Genomic DNA, 12,880 nt, shown 5'->3' on the forward strand with positions numbered 1-12,880 from the left:
AACCCCAAATGGGGTCACAAAGAGTGGGACACAACTGACCAACAACAACGGTACCAAGAAACATCCTGTCAAGAAACAACCATGGGGAGTAGGGGATGGGCAAACTTGCCTGACACACTTGCTCTTAGGGGAGCCCTTGTTTACCCAGCCAGCTTTCTAAAACTTGACTGCTTACTTGGTAACTTAGACTTTTGTCAAGAGGAACCCCAGATTCATTTCTTGTTCTGTTTGGGGACATTTACAAAATATCAGAATCCCTTAAGACTCTCACTTAGTATAGGAGCCCCGACCTAGGTTAGTATCCTAGAAACAGAGAAGTCATGTGTAAGGGCAAGCAAAGTGGGACTTTTTATGGTTTTTTCTTTTGGAGTGCTTCTCAGCACTGGGGCAATCAAATGACTTTGATTGAATCTTTCTTTTGTTTGTAGGAAGGCCCACACCCTTTTGCTAACTAGATCAGGAAAGGTGTGAAGCCCCCAAGAGGTCTGAATCCCTCAGGCCTGAAAAAGGGTATATATACTCTGAGGGTAGCTGTTAAGCCAGAATTCCCAGAGCTGTGAGAGGAGATTTTGTGCTGGGCGGCTCACTCACTGGAAGACTGTTCCTGTAATTTAGCACCCCCCAACACGCCCCCACTTTGAAAACTCAGACGTTGGTGCTTCTCTCTCTGGTAACTGTATGTATTGCTATTGTTAGATGGTTAGAAGCCTGTCTACTGATTTGTGTTTATTTGCTCTGTTTATATAATATATGCCTATAATTTCTGTTTGTGTATTCTCTGAAGTTCAGGGTGCTGGCTTTTTCCCCTAAACTAAGTGAATGATATATGTATGTTTAATTAAAGTAAGATTGTAAACCCCTTAAAGTTGCTTTCCTTAGAAAAGCAGATCAAAGAATCTGTGCTAGCAGCCCTCCTGTGTGCTGGCGTTATTGGTCTTATACCCCCATAGCAGCTGCTAGCAACGTTGTCGTTACAGCACGATGAACACTTTTTACCTCTTTCTCATACTTTATCACTCATTGTATCTCATTGTATTCTCATTTTGCCACTTCCCATTCACAATTAATGAAGCACTGAAGAACAATTATAATCAATCTTATCTTTAGCTAAATTGAACATGTTATTAATTAAAACAAAGTACAAATGAACTTCAATTTACATTTTAGGAATGTATTTTAGATTCTACTGTACGTTTATATTTTATTATATTTATTTTGATTTACATTATATTCTCTATTCTATATAGCATTACATTACATTTTATTATATCATATCATACTATATTATGTTATGTTATGTTATGTTATGTTATGTTATGTTATGTTATGTTATGTTATGTTATGTTATGTTATATTATCTATTGCATATAGGAAACAGGAAATACTCTAAAGTAAATGTCTGACCTATTGGGCAATGAGGGACGGGGCTTGGTAAAGGTGAAACATAGCACATCATACTCTTTATCACATTTCCTGGGGCAAACCTCTGAAAGCATTACTCTTCTGTACCAAACTCCTCCTTGGTATCCAAACACATGGAAATGGCTCCTTCTGCTAACCTCCTCTATGATACTCTCCACTTTGTTCCATCTGTTTCCCTCTCCTGAAGTTTCTTGACTGGCACCCAACCATATGGGAAACCAGAAACAAAATGGCTCATACTGCCCCGCTGGTGCTCATTTCAAAGCTTAGGCAGAAGGTATGAACCTCCATTCCTTTATCTCTCTCTCATTCTTTATCCTACTGTGTTCCTCTTGTCCTTGCCCTGGTTGAGAGAAAACAATACTGTCTGTTGGAGACTATATCTGTCAGAAATTCACACAGCTAGATACTAAATTCTTTCCTCTCTGCCCACAGAGAGCTGGCCTCCAAAACCTTGCTATACTTGCAATAAAACAAAATTCAATCTGTATATGGCAAACTTGAAGAAAAAGGAGGAGGAGGTGATAACAAGTAATACATGACACTTTCATATTGGCAAAGTGATTTATATTACATTACCTCATATATTATATTATGTTATATTATATTTTATATATATTATGTTATATTCTGTTCTATGCATTATGTCATTAGGACCTTACCCAGTGAAGTTTAGTTACTAAAATACCCAAAATACCTAAAGGAAGAAGGTTACTCCAATGAGAAAAAACTGGAAGATAAAAATTCTTATGAAAAGGCAAGGGGAATGTAGGAACAAGAAACCAAAGAGTTCAATTTTTTTTTCCCTGTTAATTCTGTGCCTTTTATTTGTAGCCATTCTTTCCATCACTTCCTTTTTTTCCTCATTTCTCTTCATTACATATCACCTTTTGAATATGTTTGTTCTATTTCCCATTTTGGGTTCACTCTAATTCAATTATAATACTCATGGAGTGTCTATTGATACGTATATGCTGTTGGAAGGTCTCCCTAGGATCATCTAGTGTAACCTACACTTGAAAAGGATCCCTTCAATATCATCCAGCCTCTGTTTAAAGACCTCTGGGTAGGAACTCACCGTTTCTAAAAACAACCCATTTCACTTGTGGACAACTCTAGTGTTTAGTAAGTTTTTTCCTGGCATCAAGCCTGAATTTATCTCTTGGTCATTTCTACCCATTGCTTTGGGTTCTATTCTTTGGTGTCAAAAGGAATAAGTTTAACCCCTCTTCCAAAACACTTCTTTCAGATACTTGAAGACAGTTATCATGTTCCCCCTGAACCTTCTCTTCTCCACGCTAAACATTCCCAGTTCCTCCAGCCAATACATGTAAGACAAAAATTCAAAGCCCTTCACCATTCTGGTTGCCCTCCTCTGAGCACTACAATTTGTCACTCTCCTTCCTAAACTCTTATACCTAAAATCTAAACACAACATTCCAGATGTGGTCTGACCAGGATAGAGTACAGATGGATCATCACTTCTTTATTCCTGAAAAATGTCGTTCAGGTTTTTTCAGTTGCATCCAACTTTTCATGACCCCATCTGGGATTTTCTTGGCAAAGATATTGGAGTGGTTTGTGTAAGGGCAAGCAAAGTCAGCCTTTTGGTGTCTTTTGTTTTGGAGTGCTTCTCAGCACTGGGGCAATCAAGTGCCTTTGATTGAGTCTTGCCTTTGTTTGTAGGAAGGCCCACACTCTTTTGCAAGTTAGGTCACAGAGAGGTGTGAAACCCTCAAAAGGTGTGAAACCCTGGAGAGGCATGAAGCCCTTGAGAGGTGTGAAGCACTCTGACCCTGAAGAAGGGTATATATGCTCTGAGGTTAGCATTTTGTTTGGGGCTCACTCACTGGAAAAGTGTCTTACGATTTGATCAGATGAGACCCTGGGTAGCTGTTAAGGACCCTTCCCCCCAGCCACCCCTTCTTGAAAAACCCAGATGTTGGTGCTTCTCCCTTTGGTAACTATGTATGTAATGTCTTGGTCAGACAGCTAGAAGCCCTGTCTGTTGATTTGTGTTTATTTGCTCTGTTTATATAATGTATGCTTGTAATTTCTGTTTGTGTTTTCTCTGAAGTTCGAGGTGCTGGCTTTTTTCCCTTGAACTAAGTGCGTGATATATGTATGTTTAATTAAAGTGAGATTGTAAACCCCTTAACGTTGCTTTCCTTAGAAAAGCAGATCAAAGAACCTGTGCCAGCAGCCCTCCTGCGTGCTGGTCTTGCTAGTCTTTCACCTCCACAGCAGCTGCTAGCAACACTGTTGTTACAGTTTGCCATTTCCTACTCCAACTCAGGAAACCTAGGCAAAGAGAGTTAAGTGACTTGCCCAGGATCACATAGCTAGTAACTGTCTAAGGCCAGATTTGAACTCACAAAGATGATTCTTCCTGACTCCAGACCTGGCACACTATCCCCTACACCACCTAGCTGCCCCTGGAAAATACACTCTTCTTAATATAATCTGATATCACCTTAGATTTTCTGACTGTCATATCACACAGATGACTCCTGTTAAATCTGGCATTCATTATTCAATATTAAATCTAGAAATCTTTTTAAAACAAACTGCTAATTAAGCATACTTTTCCATCCCATACTTGTGAAGGTGAATTTCAGAACCCAAACATAAGACTTTACATTTACCCCTACTAATCTTAACTTGTTAGATTCAATACAACACTTTAGCCTGTCAACATCTTTTTGGAACCTGATATTGTAATGCAATGCTTTACCAATTTCTCCCTTCTTAGAATATTAGATGAGCATGAAGTCTGAGCCTTTATCCATGTCAATGTTGAAAGTGTCAAAGAGCACAGAGCCAAGCCCAGATCCCTGGGCCATTCCACTGGAGACTGGACAAAATGACATTGAACCATTTGAGTCCTGCAAATCAACCAGTTCCAAATCCAGTAACTGCTCTAAAGCTTCACCCCACCTCTCCTTCTTTTCACACAAAACTACTATCTTTGTTACCTCTTTTCTATCTACCAGTCCATCCTCCCAATTTTCTTTACTTACCAATTTGTTCTACTGTTTTATTACATACTTTGTTCTGCCAACTACTTGCTTCTTTTCCTTCTCCCTAAATAATTCTCCTAGAATCTTTCCTTTCAGATCCCTACTCCCTAATCCACTTTAATTCTCTTCCCTGTCCTTGTCCTTCATCCTCTTTTACCTGAAGATTTTCTCCAAATTTTCAATTTCTCTGAAATTCTTTCCCTACTCCATGTAGTATTTGGCCTTCTTTACAAGCCCACCTCCCACCTAAATCAATTATATAATGTCTTCTTATTCAACTCAGGGCCTTTCTTCTTCTACTCGTCTGACCAAATTTAGAAAAAGAATAGCAGATGATACCTACTTCCTGACTTGTGGGGAAAATACTTTAAAAACCTTGATGTGCTGCACAAATATTGTGGAAACCAAAAAATATATATGTTGGTTTTTTTTTTCTGCCCCTAAAAAGAATAATGTCTGTAAAAGTTCATGTTCTCTCTTGCCCCTACAAGTTTCCAGAATCCACCTGGGAAATTTTAATAATCACGCCCAATTTCCCCAGAGAAAATCCCAAAGTACTAAGAAACAATTGAGAAAGAGAGAGAGTAGAGATCCCCTAAACCACTACCCACAGGGGGAATACAAGCTCTGAAGGAGAGAAGACACCAAATCAGAAGCTGTCATAAGCCAATATGGAATTAGAAATACAAACCAATTTGTGGAATACAAAGTGAGACAGCGTCTCATTACCTTTGAGAGACCAACTGTATGACTTCATGGGAGCTTCAGCACAGAAGAAAATTAAAGAAATAGAGGGATCCTGGTCTGGAGCTAGGTTTTATTTTTAAACTCACTCTACGAAGACATTGATCCTTTTTCCACTTAAGGGACACAAGAAAGAACTGATTCCTTGGGAAATACAGTTTTGCACCATCTGCTGAGAGCTAATCCATGCAGGTAGAAAGGCAGAACAAGATACCACATAGAAGAAAACATCTAGTGCCATCTACTGAACCACAGAACTAGCAATAGTGCCAAAGGAAGAGTGGGGAAGTAGAGGAGCAACATTCATGGATACCCAGCTCCAGGGCCCTACAGTCCCAGAAGAACTTCTCCTAAGAGAAGTTATTGTTGTTGAGTCATTTCAATTGGGTCCAACTCTTTGTGATCCCATTTGGGATTTTCTTGACAAAGATCCTGGAGTGGTTTGTCATTTCCTTCTCTAGCTCACTTTACAGATGAAGAAACTGAGGCAAAACAAGGTTAAGTGACTTGCCCAAGGTCCTACAGCTACTAAGTGTGTGAGGCTGGATTTGAACTCATGAAGATAAATCTTTCTGACTCCAGGCCCAGTGCTCTACTGTTGCACCACCTAGCTGTCCTAGAGTTGCTTACTAATATGCATTGTAATTTTCTGTAGGCTTTGAGGTAAGTCTATTTGTTTCCCTCAACCTCTAAAGTTTAGAGGTTCCCAAACTTATTTGGCCTACCAGCCCCTTTTCAGAAAAAAATAATCAGCACCCCCCTGGAAATCTACTTTCTTTAACTTTTTTAATGTTTTATTTTAATTTGCATCATTTAAAATATATATATTTTTTTTAAATGGTGCATCTTAAATTTAATAATTTATTGTAAATTTATGGGTTTCTTCCTGCATTGAAATTTCGATGATGCAATATTATGTCATGTAGCCATATAGTATGGTATTGTAAACAATACAGGCACATATTCTTGCTGATGCATGCTGGACTTCCTGACAGTGCTCTACAGGCTTGCCTGCTAACACTTGCTTGTTAAGACCTGTCAGTGGAATTGACCACTGATTGGTTATTACTTGTAGTTTGCATATTTATTTAGAAAATGGTGTAGTCATTACAACTTTAATTCTGTTACACAGCAGATGAAGCATGTATGGTTTTTCAAAATTTTCTTCTCTTCTTTCTTTATGCTTCCATTGCCCCCTTACTTTTATTCAATGCCCCCAAGTGCACCAGAGGCTACTACTGTACCAGTAGATCATTCCAGCACCCTCCGGGGGGTGGGGGGGGCAATATCACCCACATTGGAAACTTGTGTTTCTAAGTGACTTAAAAGGGGTTCAAGTGCACCCCTTTGACTGAATCCCAACTTCACAGAACAAATCCCCTTAATAAAAGGATTTGTTCTACAAAACTTGGACTCAGTCAAAAGGCCATACCCAAGGACCTAGAAGGCTGAATGTGATCACACGTTCCCCACCCTTGCATCTAAACAAACCCATTTTCAATTATGAGCCTGTGTGTTTGTAAGTAGAGAACTAAGCTACAGTTTAGGGGGAGGGGGCACCAGATATCTAAGTTCCAAGATTATCTTAGTAAGGCAACCAACAAAAAAAGTAAGAACTCCCACCTCCCCAGGGTGTATACTCTTGTCCTTCAGGTACCGGAGATACCTTTTGATTGGTTCCATTGATCGGACTATTGTTATTAGTCCACTAGATTTTGATGGGAACTCAAAATCAAGTCCTATGACTTTAAATGTTGATACTCTTCACAATTTTTCTAGACAATGGAGAACCAAGGAAGGTTTGGAATTGTTTGTTGTCATTGTTTGGGAATTTTGTTTTCTTTTAGAAGAGTAAAGTAACAAGAGCAGAGATTTAGAAAGATAAATCTCAGGATGGATTAAAGTAGGAAGAGGTTAGAGGCAGGCCATTCCAAATGTTCAGATGAAAGGTAAGGAGATCTTGAATAAAAGTGGTGGTTTCTATTTTATACAAAACCCACAGAAGATGAACAAGTCTTCTCAACTAACCCAAAAACACTTTCTGTGTGGTGACACTTCATTCATCCAGTGGCTTTCAAGGATTTTTAAATTGGTTAAATGTTTTTTGCACTTAGTCTGAAGCCCATAATCGATTGATTGACGTCTAGGCTTTGTTTATACAGCATTCTGACCTCTGTTTGATTGATTCAGTTGAGAAGTATTCTCATCACAGAAAGGTACCAGAACCAAGATGGGTAGGGTCATTAATTATTTTACTCAATTGACCCCACTTTCCACCACCTCCACCACCACCACACACACACACATACACACACACACACACACACACACACACACACACACACACACACATTTTTCCTTAAAAGGTATTGAAACTATTCTCAAGATGAGATTGGCATGGGGAACTATTCAGACTTAGCAAGGGTCTCAAGACTAGGCATCATCCTGTTCTCTCTAGGTTTCTGTAAGGGAGGGGGGGATCTGCCGTTCATACAAAAGCTGCCTGAAATCTTCCAGATTATATGGCAAGAGGAGATTATCCCTCAAGAATTCAAGAATGTCTCCATTGCCCATCTCTATAAAGGAAAAGGAAATAGGTTGTCCTGTGACACTGTGGAGGGATTGTCTCTCTCTTAATCATTGCTGGTAAGATTCTTGCCAGTCCTCCTTAAAAGGCTAATCCTTCATCTGGAAGCTGGTCATCTACCCTAGAGCCAATGGCTTCAGAAAGGGCTAGGGAATAGTCTATATGGTATGTGCTGCCCAACAGTTCACTTAGTAGCTCTGCGACCCTGCGAGTCACTCCTTTCTGAGCCATTTTCCCTTTCTATAAAAATGGGGCTAATAATACTTAGCCAGGGCTGCAGTGAGCAATGACACTCTCTCTTAATTTTAAAATACTCTATAAATATGAGTTATAGAGTTATGAGATCAATGCCCTCTCAGTAGATCAAGATCACTGAAGACTGATACTGGGTCTTTTTTTTTAATCTTAGTGTCTCAGCAGACCACATAGTGCCTAAAACGTAGTAGGGTCTTTAAAATGTTTATTTTCTTGATCATAGAACTGTGGATCTAGAAATGGAAGGGACCTCAAAGACCATCTCATCCAATCTCCTCATTGTACAGATGAGGAAAATGAAGTGACTTACCCAAGGTCACACAGATAACAGATGACAGACATGGGAACTGACTCCAGAGGCTCTTTCTAATGTACCATGGATTGAATTAAATTCAATTGATTGTTGAATTATCATAGGTAAGTCCCATGGAAAATAAAAGCTACTTTTATATTTTTAAAAGTACTTTTATAGTATTTCAAACTTGATTCATTTTGTTGCTCCTTTAATGTGATATGCAGCTCTGCCTATATAGATCAATTGTGTTTATTCAGTTGCAAGGTTATTTTTCTCTCACCCATAACAAACTGTTAACATTCACCTCTCATTTTAAAATGGTAAGAGCCTCTTGTTCCACATAAAATTTGCTTTTGGAGGAGCTTCTCTACTAATTCCATCATCAGAGCCACCACTTAAGCCTCGACAGAAGTCAGGTGACCCAACTAGAGAAGAGCTGAAGAAGGTGGAAAATCTTTTCATTTGAAGAACTCAAGAATGTTGCCTCCTAAATAAAGGAATACATATTACAAGAGGGATATATAGTCTCTGAGCACCTGAGCCTTTGACCTTACTGATATTCTCTGTTAGAAAAATAAAATTAGTACCATCACCATGGGGTTTACGCAATACAGCCTTGCAATTACTGGAAGGAAAATGAAGAATGAGACCCAGTGTCATTGTGCAGAAAAGCACACAAATTAAAAGGAAATGGAACAGCATGTTTCTCTAAAGGAACAGCCATTTTTAAAAAAAATGAGATTCAAAGGTCATGAGGGAGTATGTTGAGTCCACTATATAGATGATGTTTCCAGCTGCAAAGAAGATAATAGCTAATAATAACAGTAGCTACCATTTCTATAGATCCTATTCTGTATTATGTTAAGCACTTTACAATTATTATCTTAACTGATTCTCAAAATTTATAATTATTTTACAATTATTATCTCATTTGGCCCTCACAACAACCTTGGGGGGTATGTGTTATTATGATCTCCACTTTACAGATAAGAAAACTGAGGCAAAGAATCACTTGCTAAGGTCACACAGCTAGTAAGTACATGAGACTGGATTTGAGTTCCAGTCTTCCCGATGCCAAGCCCAAGCTCCACTGCACCACCCAGCTACCCCAGGAAGAGCGTGGCTTTCTTTTATGTGGAAGAATCATGCTCTTATTTTCCCTTTTTATTAGTTCCTGTGCCTGAAGAAGAGAATTAACTTCAACCTCCCTCTAGACTTTCCTTGCCCCACCCCCTCTTGTGTAGGTGGAGCTCCTCTGTCCCTACTCCTTTCAGCTACTCCTATAGGCTTGGCTTGTCCCTTAGTCACCACCCTCCACTCTGATCCTAGGGAAGGAGAGAGACTGGCCTGGTTCTTTAACCTCGAGAGAAGGACAAAAAGCCATCTGAGACATCTAAGAAAACTGACAGTCTCTGAGGAAATAACCCTTGCTCCTTACTTATCAAAACCTTTCCTTGAGTTCTGCTTCCACCAGCGCTGTGGAGGCAGTGTGGTCTCCCTCGCCCTCTCCCCCTTCCGCTGGCCATGAAGGCACCGCGAGCCCAGACCCGGCGAGGAGGCCGTGCCAGTGACCACCATGGCAGGCGGAGTCGGTCCTGGAAGTGGTGGAGAGGTTGCAGTCGAGATTGGCCAGGAACCCTGAGCCAAAGAAGCTACTAGAACATCTGAAGAGACTCTCAGATTTGCCTATCACACGGAACATTCTTGCGGAAACAGGTGTTGGGAAAACAGTGAATGGCTTGCAGGAAACATGAGCAAGTAGGAGGCTTTGCCAAGGACTTAGTGGCCCGCTGGAAGAAGTTAGTCTCTGTTGCTCAGGAGGCTTGAAAGGCATATTGAGCCTGAGGAGCAGGACATCGAGAGAAGTAGCTCTAGAAAACGTCCCCGAGATGCTTTTCCCAAGGAGGAGGAAATGGAGGTGGACTATCGGGAAAGCTAGAAGGCCTCTTGTAGCCACCACACAGTCCTGACTGCCGGGAGAAAAAGCACCGGAAGCTCTCCGAGATGGAGAGAATGCCCAAGGCCTCACATAGCGGTGAAACAAGAGATGAGAGAAAGCGATGGAACAAAACCTCCCCATTCTATGCCTCCTATCATGAGTTATCAGACAGTAGTCATGTTCACTCACCTCAGCCTTCCACAAGCCCTCAGCAGTTTCCCATGGACTATGATCAACCCCAAGAAGAAGAGGACGAGCAGTTGGTGTCACATCGGAAAGTTGGCAAAAGCCATAGTCATGTCTTTCAGGACCGAGGGTTAAATAGCCAAGAGAGATGCTTGGGTGAACCCCAGGATAGAGTCTCTGTGAGCCGGAGCAAAGAGCACAAGACTTTGCAGAAGGAAAAGCATCAATTGGATACCAAAGAGGAGAAGACCTTTAGTTTGGGTCGAGAAAAAGTGTCTAAGACTGCTTGTCGAGAAGAGAGCCGAAGGTCTCCCTCAGGAACCAATTCCAAGGAGAAGCAGACATTGTCTAGTGCTGTCAAGAGAGAAAGGGACAAAGAGAGCAGCAGCAAGAAGAAGAGCTGTTACCTCCCTTGGAGCACAAAGATGCACAGAAATCCAAATCGGAAAAGACCAAGTTGAGTGTGGACAGCTTTGATGTGGGGAAATGGGAGGGAGAATTTTCTCCCAAGCCAAAAGAGAAAGGGGGGTCTAACAGCTTAAAGACGTGGGAAGGGAAATCCAAAGCCTCTGACTCAGACAGAAAACCGTCGAGTCACTTTGCAGGGGCTGGGGAGACAGATGTGGATGATGACGACTATGAACAGCCCACCATGTCTTTTGAAGCATACCTCAGCTACGATCAGCCCCAGAGGAAAAAAAAGAAGGTTGTTAAAACCACAACTGGGGTTCGTGCAGAGAAAAGTCACAGTAAGCAGAACGGTTCCAAAGTTGATCATAAAAACTCTAATAACACTGTTCAGAAACTCCCTAAGATGAATGAGAGCAAGGCAGAAAAGCAGCATTCTGGAGCCAGCTCTGCCAAACTGAAAAAGGTGTCCACTGATGTGACTCCAACATTACCAGACATCGCCTTGCCTACCATTCAGACCAATTGTCATCCACTTCCTTCTCTTGCACTGATTCCCTCCTTTCAGCCAAAGAGGAAAGTCTCCTCACCTCACAAAGAAGAGGAAGCTGGATTTACTGGATGTAGGATGAATTCAAAGATGCGAGTCTATGCCGGTTCTAAGTCTGCCTACTTACCGAAGATGATGTCCTTGCACCAACAGTGCATCAGAGTCCTCAATAATAACATAGACTCAATCTATGAAGTTGGAGGTGTTCCTTTTTCTGTGCTTGAACCAGTTTTGGAAAGATGTACTCCTGAGCAACTCTATAGAATTGAGGAGTGCAACCACGTATTAACTGAAGAGACTGATCAGCTGTGGAAAATTCACTGCCATCGAGACTTTAAGAGAGAGAGACCAGAGGAATTTGAGTCCTGGCGGGAGATGTATCTTCGGCTCCAAGATGCTCGGGAGCAGCGACTGCTCCTCTTGACCGAGAACATTCGATCAGCTCATGCCAACAAACCCAAAGGCCGACAAGCACAGATGGCCTTTGTCAACTCTGTGGCCAAGCCGCCTCGTGATGTCAGAAGGCGACAGGAGAGATTTGGTACTGCAGGAGCAGCTGTTCCAGAAAAGATCAAGATCAAACCTGCCCCCTACACCTCCAACAGCAGCTACACCTGCAGCAGCAGCAGCGGTGGTGGTGGTTGTGGCAGCAGCAGCAGCAGCAGCAGCAGCAACAGCAACAGCAGCAGCAGCAGCAGCAGCAGCAGCAGCAGCAACAGCAACAGCAGCAGCAGCAGCAGCAGCAGCAGCAGCAGCAGCAGCAGCAGTTACAACAATGCCAAGGAAGGACAGCTGTACGATGGCCCAAGCACCGGCAGCGCCCACTCTGCCTCAGCGGTCAGCAGCACAGTGTCTTATCATCCTAGGAAACCACCTGTAAAAAAAGTTGCTCCGATGATGGCCAAGACGATCAAGGCATTCAAGAACAGATTCTCCCGGAGATAAAACCTTCCCCAAAGATGGGAAAGGAGGAGGGGCTGGTGAGGAAGAAGGGGAAGAGGGAGAATGAAGCTTACAGAGGAGTCTAGGATATTTTGCTCCATGGAGCCAGTCGCTACCACATGCATCTCCAAAACCTGCCCAAGGATTGACCGACCCATTTCTCCAGGTTTAGTGCCTGTAAACTACCTGCACACAATTCCTGCCTCCCTGCCCAGAGAGCACTTGAGACTTTATAAGGAAAGATGTGAAGCCTTGGGCCTCCCGAGGATTTTAAGGTCAATTCAACCTTGCTAGAAAACCTCTTTGTAAACTATGAAAAAGAGTTTTAATTAATAAATATTTCCCCAGATTGTATTTATAATAAAAAAAAAACCTTTCCTCAAACATCACTACTTATCTCCCTTGTGCCTCTAGACAAATCCAGGAATTCTATATTCAAGTGGCTTTTTCTTTTCCCTGCTTTTGGGGAAGTCACTATATTATTTGTCAGTAAAATGTTTTTGGTTCTTGTCAAATTCCCTGTTAGAGAAAC

At 41.5% G+C, this 12,880-nt stretch overlaps 1 protein-coding gene across 1 annotated transcript; it reads left to right on the forward strand.

The window, feature by feature from the left end:
• The first annotated feature begins 1,651 nt into the window (after positions 1–1,651).
• LOC118851259 (elongin-A-like) lies at positions 1,652–12,389 on the forward strand. The gene is given in 7 exon segments (XM_036760741.1): positions 1,652–1,699; positions 9,907–10,065; positions 10,067–10,144; positions 10,146–10,275; positions 10,278–10,847; positions 10,850–12,043; positions 12,161–12,389. Coding segments are annotated over 7 exon segments (2,370 nt in total). The 3' UTR covers positions 12,352–12,389.
• The last annotated feature ends 491 nt before the right edge of the window (positions 12,390–12,880 follow it).

This window comes from Trichosurus vulpecula, chromosome 5 (assembly GCF_011100635.1).
Source record: "Trichosurus vulpecula isolate mTriVul1 chromosome 5, mTriVul1.pri, whole genome shotgun sequence".
NCBI lineage: Eukaryota > Metazoa > Chordata > Mammalia > Diprotodontia > Phalangeridae > Trichosurus > Trichosurus vulpecula.